This window comes from Drosophila nasuta, chromosome 2R, assembly GCF_023558535.2.
Source record: "Drosophila nasuta strain 15112-1781.00 chromosome 2R, ASM2355853v1, whole genome shotgun sequence".
Lineage (NCBI taxonomy): Eukaryota > Metazoa > Arthropoda > Insecta > Diptera > Drosophilidae > Drosophila > Drosophila nasuta.
The window spans coordinates 1,555,291-1,576,888 of record NC_083456.1 but is presented as its reverse complement, the minus strand read 5'-3'; the positions used below and the strand labels follow the sequence as shown (position 1 = coordinate 1,576,888).

Below are 21,598 nucleotides of genomic sequence, written 5' to 3'. Positions count from 1 at the left end.
ACTGTACATACTAGCCAGCTGAGTCCGTATGTATGTAAATTCATTTTATTGTAATTATTTATCAACTCCATCTAGACACAACCTACAAAACTAACATTAGCAGCTTTGAAGTCTTTTATTGTTTGCAGAATCCCGGATGAACAACGGTGTGCAGTTAGAGTAAATATGACTTTCATACATACATATGTACATAGTACATAGTATACTAATTGGGGTTTGAAAGTACATATATATTTGCTTTCGCAGTCTGTAAAAAGCACTGGCTACAATAAAATTCTTGAGGCAAACCAAAACATTCATATTACATTGCTGACATTGATCTTTTAAAGAGAACTCATCTGCAATTGAAAAAGAAAAGTTTGTTTGCGATTGCAAGCTAGTACGCGATAGTCGATAAGTCAATCAAAAAAATGCACAAGTAGCTCGAATTATGAATTGATGCTTTGTGAAGAAATGAACTTTGTAGTTGTAGCTTTTATGCTGTAGTTTGATAGCCAGTGACCTGCCAGGGCAAGGAAATGTACATACATACATACATACAAAATATAGATGTATAGGAAAAATAAAATGTGTTTCTTTCTGTTATGGTTTTCTGGAAATTCATTCTTTGATTAGTGATTACATCAAATCAACTGATATCAACTGCAAATCTGTGTCAGCAGCAAAAAGAATAATATACTTCCCGTATTATTTATAATAACGAAATTTCGGAGAACAAAATTTATTTTGCGTTGCGTATGATTGTAAAAGTAAATTTGTAAATATTTAACCAAATCTCTACATACGTACATACATAGTTTAATACAGATTAATTTAGTATTGGTGGTGTTGTTGAAATTCTGAAATATTATGCTATACACATATGGATTCAATATACGGTAGGTATAAAGGCTCGATGAAGCAAAAATGCGATGCATACAATTTTGTAAGAAGTTGGCTTTTAAACACGCATTTTTACGGGAGTGCACATATATATATTTGTGATTTTCTTTAATATGTATTTCATATATATTATTTAACTCGTTTTTCAAAAGGGTAATTTTTAATCAATTATTTTATCATTAAATATTACGCTTCCTTTATGTAAAGCACACCTAGTTCTGTTGCAGTTGCAGTCTCTTTTACAAAAATTAAACAAAACAATAGAGCATAAAACAAAACTTATAACGAAAAATAAAACTGTCTAGTGCGTGAGAGCGGCATCAAAGAGTAAATTATGGTGTATCCTCCTCCTTATCTTGCCACACACTGCTCTCATTCTCCGTATCACTCAGAATTTCCACAACATCATCTTCTCCAGTCAGTAATGCTTCAGACTTCTCTATTTCCTTATAAAAATCTGCAGAGAGAGGCAAATCGCTGTCACCGTTTTCAACCATCAGGTTCAGCTCCGGCACCAGTGAGTCATCGGAGCCCACCTGTGAAGTTGCCGTTGTGGTAGATGTCGCTGTGGTGGACACATCCATTGGCGGCAAAGTTGCTACCGGGTTAAATGGGGCATCTAAGTCTTCCAGACCGCGAGGAGGTTTTAGCTTAGCCAATTCCTCTCGGAGATATCGATAATGACGACGCAAGACCATCGAATTAAACGAAATAGTGCGACTAGCACGCTCTGTGTACTGAGGTTTACTCAGCTCTTCAATCCACCCCTCAATTTGTGTGCAAATCTCTTCGCGCTTTAGCCAGAAATGCTTATGTATGACCTAAAAATACATTATTTTTAGAAGGGTAGAATGGTAGGTAATTTAAACTGATACTTACATCTGTAAAGCAAGGGCTCGGATTGCGAATCTGCTCGAGCATTGCCCAACGCACGCACGCTTGGTAGATGTTGCTGTTGTATTCCCGAGATGAATTAGTACCGCTGGGCGTTCCACGACTGCGCTCAAAACCAGGCTCGTTAAAGTACGGTTCAGGCACCAATATTAAGGATTGTATGGAGACAAGAACCTGCAGAAAACTGGACGTCTGCGCATTCCACTTCTCCTCAGGTCTACCATGCCAAGTGTTTAGTACTGACAGGCATACCTTTCCATCATTATAAAGGTTGGGATTAAAACGAACCGAGTGCCGACCTGTGGTCTCTAAATTGATAAGCATCGGCAAGTTGGGATAGTCAGGTGGAAAGAAAACATCAAACTCGAAACAGCCATTGGCATATGGTGTATCTGCAGGTCCAGTGATGAGCACCTGAAGATATATTAATGTTTTGGGTATAATATTGGACGAAATCAAACGCTGATTTTACGCACCTTCATTATGTCCAATCTATCAGTATCACAACGCACAAATACAGAGCTACTGTAGCTTAGAGGTAAACTTGTGGAAAGAGTGACTGCTTCCTGAGCCAGCCGTTTGACACGAGATGGGTGATAACGATCGCCTGCTAGTCGCACCATTTTTTCAAAATGATGCGCGACCACAAAACGAAAGCTGTTATTATCCGATTCAACGATCATGTCGTACGTGTCAAACTGACGCTTTTTCATTAGCTCAAGGTAACGTTGCTCAACTGATTTTGTTATTGGACGCTCCAATGCACCTATACCATCTTCTTGTGTATGCAACATATTTATCAAAGCGTCTGCTGCCGTGGTCTTCTTCACAAGAACACATGTCTCATGTATATCCGGAATAAGTAGAGCTAATCCTTCATCATCGCCATCATCTATATTAAATGTCAATTGATGAGTTTGACCTTTGATGTTTGACTTCTTGTTGACTCTGTGAATATTGTACGAACAGATCGTTAATAATTGAATATATAATATTAGAAAACTTTAAAACTTACTTGAGCCGCTTAGCATATGTATCAACGCAAGTCTTCATATTCTTTAGCAGCTCCGCAATAGGTGGTGTACACTCTCCGTTGGCATTTGGCGCCGGCTGCAGGAGTGAAACCAAGCTTTTGGAGAGCGACAATGCACGCAGTATCTTCAGAATGGCACGATAGAGAGGAATGTGTCGTGTAATGTCTAAAACTGAGTCGTTACGCAAATAAGAACTGAGTGCTGGTATTAGGCACGACTGCTGCAACAGCGTCTGGAAAATAGGCGGAAGATCACCAGCCACATCACGAACATCGTGATAGGCTAAAATATCCTCTCCGCGCATTTCGATGGGTATGCAGTCTCCCGGATTGATATAACTGGATAATACCAACAGCAGTACTGTCACATGCTCTTCTTCACTCTTCTGACGCAGTAAAGCCTGTTCTACGTTCCATGACTGAGTTGTCGAGCCAGTGCCAAACCCAGTGCCTTTCGCCCAGTATATGTGACTTTTGTCATCTGAAATTATGGTAGTTGGCAGAGGTTCTTCTGTTGAATTGGTTTTTACGGCTGTTGAGGTATTGTGGCCATTTTCACTAGCATTTGTATTGCTATTGCCGTTAACGTTGCCGGTGCCGTTACCGTTGCCGTTGCCACTGGAAGACGGTTCATTAAACAATGTCCCTATTTGACTGTTATGCGACTGATGTGAAAATATTCCAAGACAGTTTAGTACAAGATGCATTGCTCCAACTTCAATGACAACTCGGCGAAGCAGCATACCATCATCGGTCGATAAAGGCATACTATCCAGTAATTGACGGAATACCTCAAACGGCAATGTGGGTAAGGACGGCGCCAGCGAAAGGCTGTATATATCGTCTGCGTAATAGAAAATATAAAAATATTAGCAAACATCCTTCTCTAACATGGAGAAAAAACAAAAAATTTAAACAAAATCGAAAAGCGTCTCCAAAAGAAAAAATATTAAAACACAGAATTCATATTTGATACACTTACTGCCATCTCCATCGCCGGTAACACCTAGAACAAGTCTTAAAAGACACTGGGCACGTTGCTTATCTCTAAGTAACACATCTGAATAGGTGGGAAGGCGTAAGAAGAGACCGAAAGCGGCTAACGAGTGTTGTGGCACAGAACTAACAGTAATCTGCTTCGCCGTCGGCTCACAAATGGTATCCTCCAGATCTTCATATATCTCATCATTTGGCTCAAGCTTAACCCAATCAGATAGAGGTGGACTCTTCTCCTTCTCGGCAGCTACAGCAGTAGTCTTTCGGCCCATATGCTCAGGATACACCGTGGGCAAATAGTGAGCTAACAGCGATAGACCACCGCTACTTGAAAAACGCTGAAGTGGTGATGACAACGGCTCTGTACAAGCGGCTTTTGTTTTCTTTGACTCCGCAACTTCATCCCCCAGCGTGCATTGAGGAACTAGATTCAGCGTCAGGCATGGTGCAGATAGTGAATGTCCTGCATCCCTAAGCGTAGCTAACACTTGTGATATGGTGGCATCACCAGCCAGCAGTATATCAGGATATTCTGGTATAACCAACTGACTGCCATTGCCCGCATGTGCTGCTTGCAGCAGAAACTCTTCAATGTTAAACGTATCTGTAAAAATATATTAATCAATGCAATATGTAACTTGTAGATGTACTCACTATTTGGCAATAATTGCATGGCTGTTGTTTGTGTCTCCTTATCCTTATTTACAGCGGCTTGGTTTTTGGCATCCTTAATTCTTTTGTCTTTAGCCGCTACTGCCGCACCAACGGTCAAAAACTCCATGCTACCCCCGTGCTCCATATTATTAAAGTTTATAATACACGATTTATCAGTTTTGCATTCACTTGGCTTTTCTACACCTGAAAGAGTGGCTGCAACATCGCCAGTGCGTTGATCTGTTGGTTGTTGATACACTAAGTTACTATACACTGTGGTCAAAAACAAAAGTAAGAAAATTAAAAATTAATAAAAACAAAAGAATATATATATATAGACAAAGTATTCCATCAAAATATTATAAACAAATATCTTTAAAACAATTGTAACAAATCAAATAGCGCAACATAAATATAGGCATTTCCAGAAATAGATCCATCGAGCAAATCAAATTTAATTGGAATTTATTTATTTATTTGGATAGCCCCATATTGATTTAGAATCTATTATTTTATATCATTTGTTTGTTTGTTTATGTTGTCGTACGATCGTAATGCTTGAAAATGCCCATATGTATTATACAATGTATTATACAATAAATCAAGTTTTTAACTAATTGATCAGCATTTGCATGGACAAGAAAAATAAATTAAAAAAAAAATACGTACCACTAACGCAGTTCTGCAATATCTCTTGACATGTTGTATTTGTAGTTACATTGAACAGCATTTGGTTAGCGCAACTGCGTTTGGCCGGATGGTGATTGGCAGATGCGACTGGTAAACTATTACTAGCACCTGCTACATTAGTTCCTCCCATTATAGCAGACAATGTATCTCGTCGTTGCAATGGCTGCAGACTACGTACACAGACCATTATGTGTTCGTTCTCCAGCAATAGTTGCAGCACAAGCTGCCGGGTAAAACCAGAAATTGTGGGACGATTGCCCGATGTAGATCGCAAAGGCTTGCAAATGATGGCACCAATAAGCAGCGAGGTGAGCACTTCCTGATTTGATGGATGGCATGCGCTCACACGAGTAAAAAAGTTGATTGTGGCCCTTTCAAGACGAATGAATGTTTGTTGCATGGGTAAGGTCTTGCTGAATTGTGCTGTGTGCGTGTTGCACAGTAGCTGCAAAAGAGGTTTCCAAAACATGGAGCCTTGCATAGTGCCCAGCCAGTCTCGCATTGGACCTTCGGCGCAACATTCTGAGAAAAAGTCTAAGACTTTGGGCACATTTGCACAGCTCAGTAGTGGTTTGGTATAACTACCAGCACTTGCCTCCACCTTATCAAAATCGGTAAGCAGAGAATCTCCACCAGCAGCTTCTTGCGTACTAGATGAGGCTGCAGCTTCCGCAGAGACTCCTTCAGTAGTTGGTAGCATATAAGTGCAGTACTCAAAAACAGCATGAGCTAGAAGTTTAGGCAGACCAGAGTCCAACATTTGGTAAACTGCTATTGGCGACTGACAAGCCAAAGCGAGCGTCTTAAGGAATGCCGGACGTTGAAGAAGAAGTGTTAGATTTTCACCGCCCTCACGACGGAACCAAGCATTACCGCTTTGTACTTTACTGTCATCCGTTTTACTACGCGTCTGTTGCTCCATTTTTATACCGAGTTTAATCAGCAACTGGTTAAAGAGCTCCGTTTTTATGTTGCATAGAGCACACAGTAATGAATCAAAACTACTCTTCAATGGCTCATCGTGCTCCAATTCGGCAATCCATTGATAGCAAGTCTCAAACAATTTCGGCGTAATAAGATTGGGTAAGTCCGGAACATTTTGATGTTGCTGAACCTGCCATAATATGGAGGCAATCACATTAACAAACCCACTTTGTGGATTATTGCAGCGAGCCTGTTTGCTATAGATGTCATGCAACTGCATTATCCAATCCAGCAGAACACGAAGTTTGTCGAGCATATGTTCTGCAGATCCGGTAACTACTTGATAAATAAGATCGCACACAGCATCACTGGAAAGTTTAAATACTGCAATATCAATAATATTACAATTAGATCATTAGAAGTTAGATCGATAAAAGCTAAAACTCACCCTGTGGAGTGGTGTGCCACAGCAAAGTTCTCAGTAATTGTAAACTAAGTTCGTGATTGTAGGTACCCATTTTGATCAGAACAGTCTCAAGATGCTGTTGCGCAAGGCTAGGTATCATAGGCATAATGTTAAGCAAAGAGCAGCACGCCTCTAGAAAGCCTGGATAGGCAGCCGGGTATGATGCTATTAAATCGGTTAGCTTACTATCTGGTTGCAAAGCAGCTACATGAAAACAACGAGATAGTATTCGCACCCAGCCAATGCTTGTTTTGGCAAATGCATCATCCTCGGGCATCGCATCAACATCCATGGCAGATAACGCAGCCGCCGGCAGAGGTGTGGAGCAGGCGGCAAATGATTCCCCAAAAGTACCTTGTCCACGAATACCTTGCATACGATTCCCAAAAATTGTTTGACCCAACACTGCAATCTGTACAAGACCAACATTGCCGCAGTCCTTCGGTCTAAAACAAAAAAACAAAATTTTAGGGATAGTTAAATTGATGTCATTAACATGATTTACTTACTTGTACAGCCTCAAAACGATACTCGTTGCCACTTCGGCTTTAGCTAGCTTAAGACGTATGCAAGTGAGACCAGTTGTTGTCATTGGTGCACCCACGGGTATAGAGCCAACACCATAATCTCGAGACAATTCCAATGCTACGGCCGAAGGACAAGAAGCTAGGCTCGAGGTGTGTGGTACCAGTTGCACCTCCTTCAACAAAATTGCTGTTGGCAGCGTGATGGTCAAATCCACATGTGTCTCATTGGGATAGAACATATAACTCCACGCTGGTGATCGTGGTCGTCTATGAGTGGCATTGGGATTAGAAATCAGCATCTCAGCACTTTGTGCCGCATCATTTTCAGATACAATATGCGAGAATGGAGCAAAATTTATCATTCCATCATACTGGGCGCTACTATTTCTTGATGTTTGTGCTGCTGTTGTTGTACTAGCAGCTCCCGTGCTTGTGGTTGTCTTTTTACAGGCGTTACCATTGTTCACATAATTATAAAGCTTGAGACGCGTATTTCGTGTCATATGTTGCATAATCATGGAGATCTGGTATAGGTAATTCAGTATTAGTATTAGTTATTAAATGAATATTATTTCCATTCTTACCAATCCCGGCTGCATGTTAATAATCGTTTTGTTTAGTCGAACCAAATTATGACAGATTATTTGAATGCCTCCCAATTGAGTAAATATTTGAACTGCCGCTGTCACTTCCAGCACCTTCGAAATGTACCATAAAAAGGGTTCTGATAACTGAAGGCGTGGCAGTGTAGCATTGCGTTGTACAGTACCTGAAAGAATGTAAAAAATGTGATTAATACAATTCGACCCCAACGATGCAGTTAAACTTACTCTCTTCCAGATATTGGCAAATAGGCGCAACCACCAGTCGCGGATTAGAAGCTCTCTCACTTAAAGTGATCATCAAACTAAAGACGGCGTCCGCAATAGTCTGTGGTTCGTCCAGCACCATGTTTGTTTTAAGGGAAAAGAAACAGCTCGAAGACATCATTGTAAAAGTATTAGTTGAACACTGAGAAAGTGCTCCAAACAGTCGTTTCATTGTAGGAAAATGACGCAGCACTGTATTACAAATAAATAATAAGAGTGCGGGAATTTTTTAAGAGACAAAGAATACAAACCCCAATCAGCAATGCAAGGGACCTTGCTACGGTGCCCATCTGTATTTAATTGTTCAGCCTTCGTTTCATCCGTTTGGCTTTGATTAGACAGTTCCTCTTCTTCAGGTATGGTTACCTCCTGTAGAAACACGATTAAAGCTAGTAGTAGCATTACATTTTCGTTACTTACGCTAGGCTGTCGGGGCATCTCCGTTAAAACCATGTGGGAGGACAATTTGAGCAAATTTATAATTAACGAATTGTCGCATATGGTAGCATTTTGCTTAGTAGGGTTCTCTGAACCTAATACGTTGGCAAATAAATTGCTAAAGTTATTTCCAGCATTGCTGTTCTCATTACCGCGCTGGCATTGTAACTTCTCGCCATTGGAAATATTGTTATAGACTATAAAAGCTGAAATTTCAAACAGATTTAGCTGTTAGTTCATTTTCATCACGAAGAGTTGTTGTACTTACAAACACTCTCGATAATTTTGAGGGCTACATTCAGATCACCCTTGTCGTTAGGCATTAAAAGCAAATCCCGTACCAACTGATTCTGTGCATCAATTGGCCCTTGCTGGTTGCTAATGGCACCGTCTGGCTGAACTAACTGGAGCACAACATGTAGAAGTATATCCTTTAGTCGACGCTTGCATGGAATAAGACTACCGCTATTCTCGCTTTTGCTATGAAGCCACAGCATGAGCTCATGCAAATGCCTGCAGATTGTAGGGCCAGCCTATAAATTATAATGAAGATAAATTAAACTATAATTAAATACTGAATGGATTAACTTACACAACGATTCGTTATTATGGATGAACTCATGCCGTAACCCGAGAAGAAACGAAGTAGCATCTTCTCAAAATTTTCATCATTTACAATAACCTCATTGATACGACTGCAATCGGTAACATCATCTCCAATAGGCAATGAATTACAAGCGAGGAATAGACTCTGAAAGCCAAGGCACCATGTACGTAGCTTTATATCATTGTGCCAAGCCAGAGCTAGCAAAAGACCTTGAACAGCATTAGCTCCAAATGGAATTTTCGGGCTATCCGTCTGATTGATTCCCGCCGAATATGGCTTATCGGCCAACTCACAATTAAGCGTTAGCCACATTTGCAATACTTGCTCTAAATGAACCCATGTATCCTCATAGTGTAGATCGGCCAGTATAGAATCAAAAACATTCTTTAGCATAATGTAAGTATTGACACCACTATAATCCGGGCCAGACCACAACTGAGTGAGATACTCTGGCCAGGCTACTGCCTCTGGCGGTGCGGACACGAATTCATTGGTTAGTACTTGCGGCAACGATGAGTACAAATCCAACGATGTTCGATTGGTCAAGCGACGCAATTGCGCTTCCACATGTAATTCCAAGCCAGCATCTAAACGCGAATCCATCGCAATGGATATGGACTTACAAAAGAAGTTGAATGTGTTTTTTGCAAAGTGCATTACTCTCTTTTTTTAGTAATAGGCTTGGTGCGCTCAATCATATCTATGTCGTTCAGCATTTCGTCAAACTCCGTATCCTCGCACTCAATGAGAGATGGCAGGTAGTTATATTTGCCAGCTGAAAAAATTAGAATATGTGAATAGGTATGCGTCGAAAAATATTGAAATATAATACTTACTAGAATAATCACTGAATAGATCGCGAGACTCCTGCGCTGATGTAGTGATAATGGGACGAATTTCATCGTTGGTAGGAGTAACATCATTATCCCTATATTGCTTGTCCGCGTCCAAAAGGTCCTGAAAAAAACAAATTATTATGGCCATTTATGTTCATATATATCAAATATATTTAGTCATATTTACCTGTAACAGACATGTAATTGCATGCACCGCCCAGGGCTGTTGCTGATCGTTCCACACGGCCAAACGTATAAGTTGCTCCAATTGAGCAGTTGTCACAATTTTGCACAACCGAACCGAGGGTCGGCATGCAGCTACCAATCGCGCTATCACTTTACAAGTAAGTAAAAACTGATCCATGTTGCAATCAAAATCCATTTCCAAAAGCAAAGCGAACAATCCTCGGATGACAACTTTGATGTTTGACATGCTCAGTGCTTTCACACCTTTATCAAAGTTACTATCTCCGTCCACACTGGTTCCCAAGCCATCCAAATGCTTTGGTGATGAGGTGGTGGCATTAGTGCCTTTTACGGAGCTTACACCTGAACCGATGCTGGAAGCACAGATGCCACTTGTTACCATATTCATTTTTCCTCCGGTTGATGCTACTTTGGATGTACCGCTAGCCTTCGATTTAGTAGACAACTCCATGAATATACCAGGATGCTAAACAATAAAATTTGCTAATTAATTCTTTTAACTGTAGGAGTAATTAAAAAAAATAATAACCTCGTTTTGGATCATGTAGATTTTTTTGCCCCAATCAGTGTACGGCTGAACTGAGTATTTATTCTGTTGTATTATTCGCTTTTTAAAGCAACGTAATTGCTTACTATTAGGTGTATTGTTCGGCCTTGCCTTAGTAAAGTCGCTTTCACAACTCATAAAATCCCAACGAGCTGCCGCTGTACAAAAGATACAATGATAATTGTAGATTGATAAATGGGGAGAAAAAAAGTTCACTTACATTTATCCTTTCGAGCATTGTTATCGTCCAGACAAACAGATAGGAAGAGAAGTAACCACGTGATTAGCTGAAGATCAGAAGTGCTCCCCATTGCTGCACTACGTTCAGCAGCGCTAGACGACGTACTAGGTTGCTCTGATTGAAATTTGTAATGTGGAGAAATAGGTGCTAGCAGCTTTACAAGGGTCTTAAGCACGGCATCTATTACGATCGAACGACAAGCACCCATTGCAATACTACGTCGACCCAAATAAGTGAACAAAAAGAAAATTCTGTAAGTGACGATAAAGATTGAAACCCAATTTAGTAAATACTTTTTCAGTGTCGATTACATTTACACATACCGATCCTGGGGAAATGCTTTACAATTTTGTGCCGAGAATAAACTGCAGAACATATCCGCCAAAAAGTCACCCCACCATGGCTGAAAGCAGCACATGCGAACTAACAGTGAGCATGTAGCTAACTGTAACTGAGCATCACCATAAACAACCAAGGAATTGAAGAGAGTCTTGGCAGTAACCATATTAAATCGCTGATGAACTGGCAGTATGTTTTTAATGCCATATTCAATAGAGAAATGCAACAGCACTTCGACTAAACTGAGACTCAGCACGCGTAATTTATCTCGCGAGGCACTTTTCAACAACTTGTCCGTGATCAAAGGATTCGGGGGTGCGGGAATCCTATGCGCTTTCGGTGATAATGCGCGCTCTAATCGATGTACCACATTTCGAATAACGTTGATTTGGTATTGCAGCAACATGCATTCATCATATAAAGAAACCACTTTGTTGTTATTGTCCATTCCACAACTAACTTCCTCATCTCGCTGCTTGTTAATAAAAGCCTGAAGATGGGCAACATTCGATAGTTCGCTATTGCGCATCGGCGACAAAAGTTCCATTAATTTGCTACTGGCTAAACTATAGCGGCAATGAACATCCTCGTACAGTGCATTCAGCGATTTCAGGTGAGTCTGGAGCGACTGTGCTGGCGGTTTGATGAAACGAACGAGGTTATCGCCATAACCATCATGCTCCAGAACAACAGGGTGTCCAAAGAAACTTCCAAGTGGTACCTTACATTTAGTCGATGACATGCCATTGCGACCAACAATTGTGAGCTTTAGATAGCGGCAAATAGGTGGAGGCTGCATATCGCTCAACACTAGTGTCTTTGTTTGTATGTCAGAGACTTGCACTAGGCGAGTACAATCGATCTCCTCATCAAAGCACCATATATCAATGTTGAGCGATGTTAGCTCATCGCATGCAGGTACTACCAAATCCGTTAGCAGAATGTGCTGGCCAAAATCAAGTACCACAAAGCGGCGGGCACCAGAATGCATGCGATCGACAACAATCATCAGCTTCGGAGGAGGTGTAAGAAGTTTATGCCAAGCAATTGGTGAACTAGGATTGGCATTTAAATTTTCGGTAATCTTCTCTCGCTCAGCCTCATCATCTACAATGTTCTGTGAGCTATCATTGCCGCCCGTTTGCGATGTTGCTTGAGATTGATCAGACGACTGCGATGGGGAGGCTTCTTCAGGTAACACATCAAGAGAAGACTTGAGTAAAGCCTTTTCCCAGTTTTCCATTTCCCAGTTGTATGCGTTTTCCTCGTTTATGCCAAGTTTTTTTTGAATGTAGCTGTTCCAAAGTGTGAGCTGAGGTAAAAACTTCGATATCTTCAGCTTATCTATGAGCGCGCTCTTCTCGATTTTTACCTCCTCTTTTAATGCATGTTCAAGATCAGTAAGTGATGCGACAGCTAAAAATAAATTTTATATTACTGTCATAATATTAAAACAGCTATTTAACTTATCACTTACAAGCCTTATCCTTAAATCCATTTACCATCCCAAAAGATCCAAAAGCGGTTTTAACATTCATGTCCTTGATTTCTTCCACCAGGCACTCCACGCTCATATCACTCAACTGAAAATAATTTTAAGATGAACGCCTATAAATTTGGTTCTTTAGTGAAAACAATAATCAGGATTACCAACCAATTCATCGTCCTTTCCTTTGGTTACTAGTTTTGGCATCATCATCACATCCTCAATGAAGACATTAGCTGCTCCATTGACTGTGCTGTCAATATTATCAATGCGTGTGGCTTCTGATGTTTGGACGCAGGTAAAGTGCAACTGTACAACCTCTAATAGACCTCGCAACTGGTTGCTTATACTCTTACCGCGAATCAAGTGTGGGAATGTCCGAAAGTCAACACCATCTACACAACAATAGTAGCATTAATTGACTTTACTAAGCTGAACTAATTATCGAGCATGTCTCACCTATCGAGCTAAGTCGCTTTATATCCAGTCCGGTTACTGGCAGAATAGTGGCACTGCTGCGTATCACATTTGTAAGTCCCATAGAGGATGAGCTTGAGCCATTGCGATTGATATTGGGAAAATCAAAATCAAATATTTCAGGCTCAAATGGAAAGCCATAGAGTCCAAACCGTGTGCTTAAAAGTGCACAATGTGGATCCCAGCGTTTATCTATTTCCCCAGATATGTCTTTAAGCAAATTGATTGCATATTCGGAGATGCTATTGTGTGACTCCGTAGTAGATGTGGCACAGGCAAGCATCGTATACCAACGCACTACACTTCCACATCGCGCCTGCGGCAACTCACAGAAGGTATTTGAAATTGCCGTTTTAATGCTGCTATCCAATGTAGCTTGCTTTTGCAACTCAGTAGGAAGATTACCCACACCTCTGCAATAAAGTAAATAATATAGATGAGATATCGAAATAAATTTCAGTCAAACTTACTCTGTTAGCATTATCAATAATTTTACGCACTTATGCGCAGTGGTGCGGTCACTATAGATAATGCAGTTTCGAATGAGTTGTTCGATGTGCTTTTCTGCCAAACAAACACACTCAAATTGCTGTGCTAGTAGGTCGTTCATATTAGCTGCTGTTTGCTTATTTATCTGATCCTTAATGCGCTCTGACTTTGGAGATCGAAAACGATTTAAACGTATAAAACAAATCCAGTTAAGTACATCGAGAGCTAAGTTTTTGGTCAGCGGTATGGATTCCACATCGCATGCAACGCGGAAAAGTTGTTCTAAAAGTCCATTGCTATCCAGCATAGCAATACGCTGCATGCGCGCATTATTAATTCGACTATGGGACTTAACAGCTCGCACACTTATTGAGATCTCGTGTAGCCAATCACAGCCTTAAATAGCAAAAAAAAATAGTTAAACGCGTATAATGAGCAGAATATTAATAAGTAAAACAATAGGCAAAACTACCTATTTTATTATCACATTCTTGTTCAACTGAAGCAGTCAGGGGCAATGGAGTAGTAAGGGGCATTGATCGTACGGGTTGATCTGGACCTATATAGGCATGTAAATTCAGTTTTCCTGAGTTTCCAAGATTTGTCAAAAAATGAGTTTTCGTTCTATTAAGTAACCTCATATGTTTACTCTTTTTCTCTTGATTCTCAATATCCAGGGAAAGAGTTACTTTAATATTTTCTACTCGATTAACCCAATTTTGGACAGGATGTCGCGAAGAAATAGCTGTAAGTGTTATTAAATTGCATTCCATTATTGTATTACAATGTTGTTATATTTTATGAAGCTATTAATCATCTGCCAAAAGATATTTTATTGACATCTTAGTCAAACTGATTAAGATACTTATTTAAAAACAGCGTACTTTTATGAATATCAATGAGCAGATAAGCTAATGTTTATATAACTCTTTAACTGTTCTACATACATCAGAAAATAAAAGAAATTATGATGCTTATTGGTCGTATGGTTGTCAAAATAATATAAATTTCATGATTTGATCTTACATACCCCTCGTTTTGTTTTGTCCTTCCTTGGATGGATCTGCCACGGTTTTAATATGTAAAAGGAAGTTTCGAGTTCGTGTCTTGAATAGTTTTGGAGAAGTCAGAGTCGCAGTACCGCCTTGATCGCAAAGATCAATGCACGATGAAAGCTCTATGGGACCAGCCAGTACTTCAGCATTGTGAGCCAACAAATACTCCTCACTAAGCACGGGGTTGTCATTGACAACTGCAAATAAATAAATATGATTATTTAAATCACTTTCTATAATTATCGTTTACTTACTGTAAGAGAGATCAATATTGTCGTCAATCACGTTCGGCTTGTAACTGGCATGAGTTCCTTTCATACGGTAACCAAAACCATTTGTGTTCTGCTTCAGTAGGGTGACCTGTATGGCAGCTGGGTTCGAGCATTGCTGGTACACAGTAAACTTCAAATCAATGTGGCCCAACGAAACTGGCTGTGCTAAGTTAAGCTCAATTATATGCTCGTCCCAAGTGGTTCTAATATAAAATGTATACAATTAAAATCAAAACAAGTAAGAAAGGTATAGTGCTCGAATATAAGATACCCGCTACCAATTTTAAAAAGCTATATTTGGTATATACAAATACTATTACACTCAAAATATACTATAGTGATTAAAATTTACCGGACTGCAGTTCTAGGCATATCAAATTAATTGTCAAATAACTTCTATGTTTTTTTTCCGATCGCAACCAAACTTTCTTGAATCACAATGACCGTAGTTATTATACACTTTAGTTTTAAAATTACTATTGCTATTCGATTTTTTCGCTTTGCGGGGGCGGAAGTCGGCGTGGAAAAAAGTTAACATAAATTATTTCGCTATCCCTGCTTGATATCTAGGGGTTCAAACAGACAGTCGAAAAAACAAACAGACAGGATATATCGTTTCGGGTGACGGCGCTGACAAAGAATATATATATTTTAAGCGGTCGATGATGTCACCTTCTGCTTGCTACCTATGATTAGCGGGTATAAAAAGGTCCACTAAGGTTGTTTTTTAATGTGAAGACTTACGCATCGTTATGAAGTCGCCAGGTGCGGGTAAAGTCCCGTTCGTCGCCTCCATGACGCATATTTTGCGACTGTTTGCGCTGTTTCTGAACTTGACCCAAATCATTCCAACAACTGGGTACTTCAGCAGAGTATACCGTCAGTTTATCATCAAACTGAGTCAACGCATAGAATAAGCGCAGATCTTCAAGCGTGTAGTCTGTAGTTTTATATGCCAATAAATTCGCGTTGTTGGCTAGCAAGGAGACAGTCGATGGTGAAGTCTGAACATGAACGCTTTGGCTTGATGTCGTAGCTGCTGCCTCATTGCAAACATCAACTGAGATATTTCCATCGACCATAATTGTATCGGCATCAGCCATATTGCGAGCACCATCCGTAACGCTCAGATCCGCTGCATGGGTTAATGTTGTACTACAGTCCTCATCCATTTCCAACAGCTCATCGCCAGAATCATTTTCACCGTCATTCAGCGAATAAAATAGCATGCCACCCTGACGTGAACAGCAACACAGTCTGTCGAGGTTACGACAATAGACCACGGCTTCAAAATGTTCGCCCTCTTCTTCGATGACAGAAGTCACTTGGAAGTCATCAAGCGAATAAATTTCGATGCAACCATCTGCACAAACTACGCAAATGGATCCAGCTGCTTTTGCATCCGAAGATGCCGATGACATGCTGGGTGGTAGGATACATAGTTGCTTCGGACATTTCGCACGACTGAAAGTCATGGCTAGAGTGTAGTCATTCGAGATTTGTAAGTCATCATAGTCAAAAAGGAGCATTTGTGCGGCCACATTGCATTCAGCGTTGTTATCATCTGAAAATACCAACATGTGTGTTCATATTCAATTTATTACTTAAAATATTGACTTATTACAAACTTACCTATGTCCATTGACACATGCTTCTCTTCCTCCTCTTTGGATACCGTGGCCATAATGATTTTGGAAGCTTCAGTTTCTGGAGCTTTAGTGCGCAGCAACTTAACTAGCAGCTGATTACAGTTTGGACTGGTGGGCAAAATTTCAGCTATCTCGACAATTTCCTCCACCTCTAAAGATTTGCCATCGACACTGTGAGCGCCATCCAATGCATTCATGCGTTTGACACTTGTCCAGCTTTCCACCACGCAATCTATTTCCTCATTTGCAGTCAACTTTTCACTTGCAGTGTTGTGACTGCCATTCATTATTATGCTATTGTTGTTATTGCTTGTGGAGCTCACGCCTAACGAGTTGTTATCATTGTTGTTATTGTTATTTTGATGCGATATCTCCGACTGATCTATAAGCTTATCCATTTCATTGCCCATGCCCAGTAAACTGTTGCTAACATTGACAGTATTGGAAGATACCATTAAACCAGAAGACGTATCGTCCAGATTGCTCTCCAGTATTTGCGACAATGTGGACAAGTCAAAATCATATAGCATCGATGAGTTGTTGCCTGTCTGATTAACTCCAATGTTCTTGTTGTATGTCATTAATGCAGACACAAAGCCATTGCTATCAAAACCATCAGTGAATTTCTCATACGGCGTCAACGATTTGATATCATCGTCCTTCGAAGATTCAAGACTCACTTGACTGGCCACAACATTCGAGTCACTGGAGGCTGTGAAAAATAATACATAAATGGTAATTAATAATTATTAATAATATTCATAAGGATTTACTTACTGGTCCCCATTTGAGATGAAGTTTTTTTCAGGTGACTTGCAATACTTGATATGCTGCCGCTGTCATTGCTAATGATGGCCGAGTTCTCGCTGTGCCTATCCAACTCCACAATATTTAACACCACCATACGCAGTGCCATCTCTCCACTGCTGTGCAACACACTGACACCAAGTACAATCTTGGAGCCAACAACACCGGCTCGCAGCGTAGATGTTGATGTTATGTGTTGGGCATTGACGCCAACATCGAATTTACCAAAGCTCGGAGTGCCAGCAGTATGCGCAGCACTACTGCTGTTTCCACTGCCACTGTAATTAGCCGAATATACATAGTTAACTTTAGCACGACCTCGAGCATTTGGTAGTACGCAGATGGCCGTAACACGCGCCCATTCAAAGTTCTCCTCAAAGACCTCTTTGAGCAGGGTGGGCACATGAAACGTGTGCATTAGCTTTAGGTGACGTTCAATGCTCCACACGCTCAGCTCTCCGGATTGAGTGCAGCTCGTGCACAAAACATTCGCGTAATCACTGTTCGAAATAACATCGAAGCCAACGCCTGGGGCGGTCAAAGCGGGATTGGTGGCGTAACTGATTGACAGTGGCACATTCTGAGTATACTCTCCCTTCACAAATGGGCAGAGCGGCGAATGGCGTTCATGTTCACTCCAAGGTTCGTCGGTTTTTTCCCAGCATACTAGGCATACATTGCATGTAAAGCACATGGCGCGATCCTCCCCAGACGAAGATGGCTGATGGTAAAAGCCTGCCTGAGCCATTTGATCGGGTAGGGCCCATTTATAATCCATATGTGGCCACTTTTCAAATGTCTGCCGTCTCACCGCTTCTGAATGCATGAGGACTCGTTGAAAATTGCTAAATTTCCAGCCAAAATCCGGCAATCTGGAACCCATCAGCATGTCCGTCAGCCGTTCATTAATGGCCGAAGCAATGGCCAATACGGGAATGTGTCGCTCCAAGCGCTTCAGCAATATTACTACATTATTTGCCACTAATTTCAAGCTTGAATAGGGCACCTCCAGGCAAATTGTGTTCCACTGTAAAGAATTTCAATCGTAATAAATCATTTAACATTCAATTATGTAAATGAAAATTATATATCAAAAAAATTATCCTGATTCACTGATTGATTTATAAGAGTTTCAACGTTAGAACAAGAACTTGTTTCACAAAATTCCAATTCCAATTAATTTAGAACAGAACCTAAGTTTAGACCAACCCATTACATGTATTTAAACGTGGGCTTAACTAAGTTACAAACTAGTTATAATTTTCAAACGTATTCTAACACTATTTCAATATGCAATACGTATTGTATAAAGTTTGACAGTTTCCCGACTCTAAACAAGTTCTTATATTCAGTGCAATCAATAAGATCAGGTAATAATTTAAAGAAAACTTACACGTTGTGCCTTAATTCCCTTTTTGGCATTCAACTGGGCTTGATTAATCTTCTGTGTCAACTCATTGCTTATGTCGCACGGACATTCAAGACCTTCACTCTCCAGTTCATTGATGCAGTTTTGAAATATTATTGCCTCGGACAAAATAAGCTCCAGCTTAATGTAATCATCATTCTGTCCAATGGGAGACTGAAGAATTGTGTCCAAGAGCAAGACGCCATTGTAATCGCCACGCAGTCCAAGATTGTGACCATCCCAAAATAAGATTTTATCTTGCAGTGGCATATAACGTCCAAGTATAAAGCTCTCAGCTGCAATTGGAAAGATCAATTTCACAAGATTCGCGAATAGGATGTCTGAATGATGTAGCATTACTCTATACATACACACATACATACATATGTATGCACAAGCGCTCTAATGTATGAATCTACAACAATTGCATGATGTATGTAAGTGTAACTGCGTAATAGTTAAAATGAAAAAACAACACACAACAAAATGATTATCGGAAAGGGCGAAAATAAAATAATAGAAGTCAAGTCATAACAATCTAAAAACTCTTCGCAAAACGCTGAAAATACAAATATCTCTGTATGTAATAGTGTGTGTGTATACATAATCTTCATATCAGCAGGCAAATGAGAGAATCAAATTTACAAAATACATTGCAATAAATTGTCATTTCAAATTGTATTCGTGTACTGTAATTGTACATCTGTCTGTGTAGCAATTTTTCATCACTTTGTATTTGTGCATTAATATCTGTATGTATGTGCACACCTACTATACACAACACATACATATGTGGATATGTAGAGGTGTCGATGCATGCTTGTGTTTGTGTTGCTTACCATTTGTACTCAATTGATATGTCTGCAGGGTAACGCCGGAATTGACATCTAGAACCTTTACTAGATTATTGACGCCAAACGCAAGTAGCACATTGAGTTGCGGATGATAGACGATGTTGCGTATTTCAAACAGTGGAGTTCCGCCTGGTAGAACAGCATCGTTGCTGCTATCGTCGCCCACATCCAAGTAGCCGTCTTGCTTTAGAATACGCTGTTCCATGCTGTAACTGCATACATATGCTTGCTTGGGACGAGTTGAATGTCAACGCAAATTTCAGAGTCGCCTCTTTTTATATGGCTCTTGTGTATTTTTAATTACACTTGATTCTTCACAATTAAAAAAAACTTTATCTTTCGGGACTCTTCTGTGCTTCTCGCTGCTTCTGCTGTGCTATAGTTTTTCTGTGCTCCCCTTTTCTTCTTTCTGACAGATGAGTATTTTATTAACCATTCACAGTGAATTGTGACAATTGTCAATTCACACTTTTGTTCAATTTAATATAGAGAATATTTTAAATCAATGTTTTATGCTGCTTTTTCGTCCGCCACTAGATTGTTTTGATACTACCGAATATTTATTTTATTCATTATCAATTCTACATTCATTTTGTTTTGACCTACTCCATAGATCAAACGCTTTACAACACTATTCACTGCCATTCACATGACGACTCGTTTTGTTTACTATCGTTCGACGTGATTTTATATTGTTTTTAGTACTAGCGCAGATGAATATTTTGCCAAAAAAACGGTACGTACCTAAATTAATGAATAATTTATAGCATTTCAACTGCACTTATCAAATAGCTGGCATGTGCGCACCAAAGAAAATATTGCCCGAGTGCGGCGTGATGAAGCTGCGGCCCAAGAAGATGAAAAGAAACGATGCGACAAGTTGGAATTGGCCGTAAGTAGTTGGAATCTATCATTATCACTTTAGTAGCACCCCAAATATCCTTATATCTTCAGGAGAGTGAGGCGCGTATTAACTTTTTGCGTGGACAAACGGGCGTCTTAGAAAAAAAAATAATAACAGCTGCACCATGTGAATCTGAAACACGAAAGAAAAACTCACATCACCTATCGACGCCGTCAGTTTCCTTTAATCTGTTCGCAGACTACAAAAGTCACATAAAAAAGACGAATAAGGACTTGGAAAAAGAAAAGAAGGAGGAACAAGAGAAATATGAAAAGCAAATCGGGTATCTCACCTATCTTGGCCAAGACACGAATGAAGCTCTGAAAGTGCGCAGTTGGTATGAAGTCGCACCCAAACGCTCGTCGGAAAGCGACAACAAGGGAAAAGAAACTCAATCCAAGCAAAAGTTATCACAAGATCCACTAACATTAATAAACTCTTTGATTTCGACAGACAAACAATTTGTTGCCGAGAACAAACGTTCTTGTATGGGTACATCCTGTCCAGAATCAAAATTAAAATCGATAGACAACAAAAGGCCAAAGAAAAGCTACAAAAAAGACAAGAAGCATAAACACAAAAGCTACAAGAATTCTGATAAAATATCCAAAAAAGCAACCCAAGCTAAGCGAGACAAACTGAACAATTTGAGAAAAGAGCGTCTTATTCGGGAAGCTACTGAGCAACGACGTCAGGAGCAGCTATTCGCACAAAGAGACTCTGAATTTCCAGCGAATTCGAATTCATCATCTAAGACGCCAACAGCCACGCCTCGTATTATCCAAAAGTATAATAGCCAATTTAACCCTGAGTTTGCAAAGCAGAATATGGCTTAATACTAAAAGGATTGTATCTTCTATGCCATGCCTACATTAAATTAATACTATTTTATCCATAAATTCTATATCATCTTTAAATAAACTTATTGCATACTTTATTTTTATTGTTTGCATCTGCTCTTTCTTTGTATATATACAATTAGTATATCAGTACTTAAAATCTATACCTCGTGCCAAATTTAAAGGGTAAATGGTGAATGGTGAATTG

The 21,598-nt window shown here is 39.9% G+C and overlaps 2 protein-coding genes across 2 annotated transcripts; one reads left to right on the top strand and one right to left on the bottom strand.

Annotated features, from left to right (window-relative positions):
- Positions 1-703: 703 nt before the first annotated feature.
- On the bottom strand, positions 704-20,070 carry LOC132787186 (baculoviral IAP repeat-containing protein 6). The gene is given in 32 exon segments (XM_060794105.1): positions 704-1,703; positions 1,762-2,190; positions 2,253-2,724; positions 2,792-3,653; positions 3,792-4,409; positions 4,460-4,732; positions 5,129-6,457; positions 6,522-6,985; positions 7,049-7,590; positions 7,651-7,835; positions 7,897-8,127; positions 8,187-8,304; positions 8,356-8,579; positions 8,642-8,906; positions 8,966-9,637; positions 9,640-9,755; positions 9,817-9,937; positions 10,004-10,489; positions 10,553-10,728; positions 10,791-11,062; positions 11,135-12,566; positions 12,628-12,733; positions 12,805-13,031; positions 13,096-13,526; positions 13,584-13,998; positions 14,633-14,854; positions 14,912-15,132; positions 15,674-16,493; positions 16,562-17,290; positions 17,356-18,412; positions 18,779-19,089; positions 19,633-20,070. Coding segments are annotated over 32 exon segments (14,535 nt in total). The 5' UTR covers positions 19,853-20,070; the 3' UTR covers positions 704-1,214.
- A 172-nt stretch (positions 20,071-20,242) lies between these two features.
- On the top strand, positions 20,243-21,488 carry LOC132787187 (leukocyte receptor cluster member 1 homolog). The gene is made up of 3 exons (XM_060794106.1): positions 20,243-20,383; positions 20,440-20,539; positions 20,602-21,488. The coding sequence occupies exons 1-3, from the start codon at positions 20,361-20,363 to the stop codon at positions 21,385-21,387; spliced, it is 909 nt and encodes a 302-aa protein (XP_060650089.1). The 5' UTR covers positions 20,243-20,360; the 3' UTR covers positions 21,388-21,488.
- The last annotated feature ends 110 nt before the right edge of the window (positions 21,489-21,598 follow it).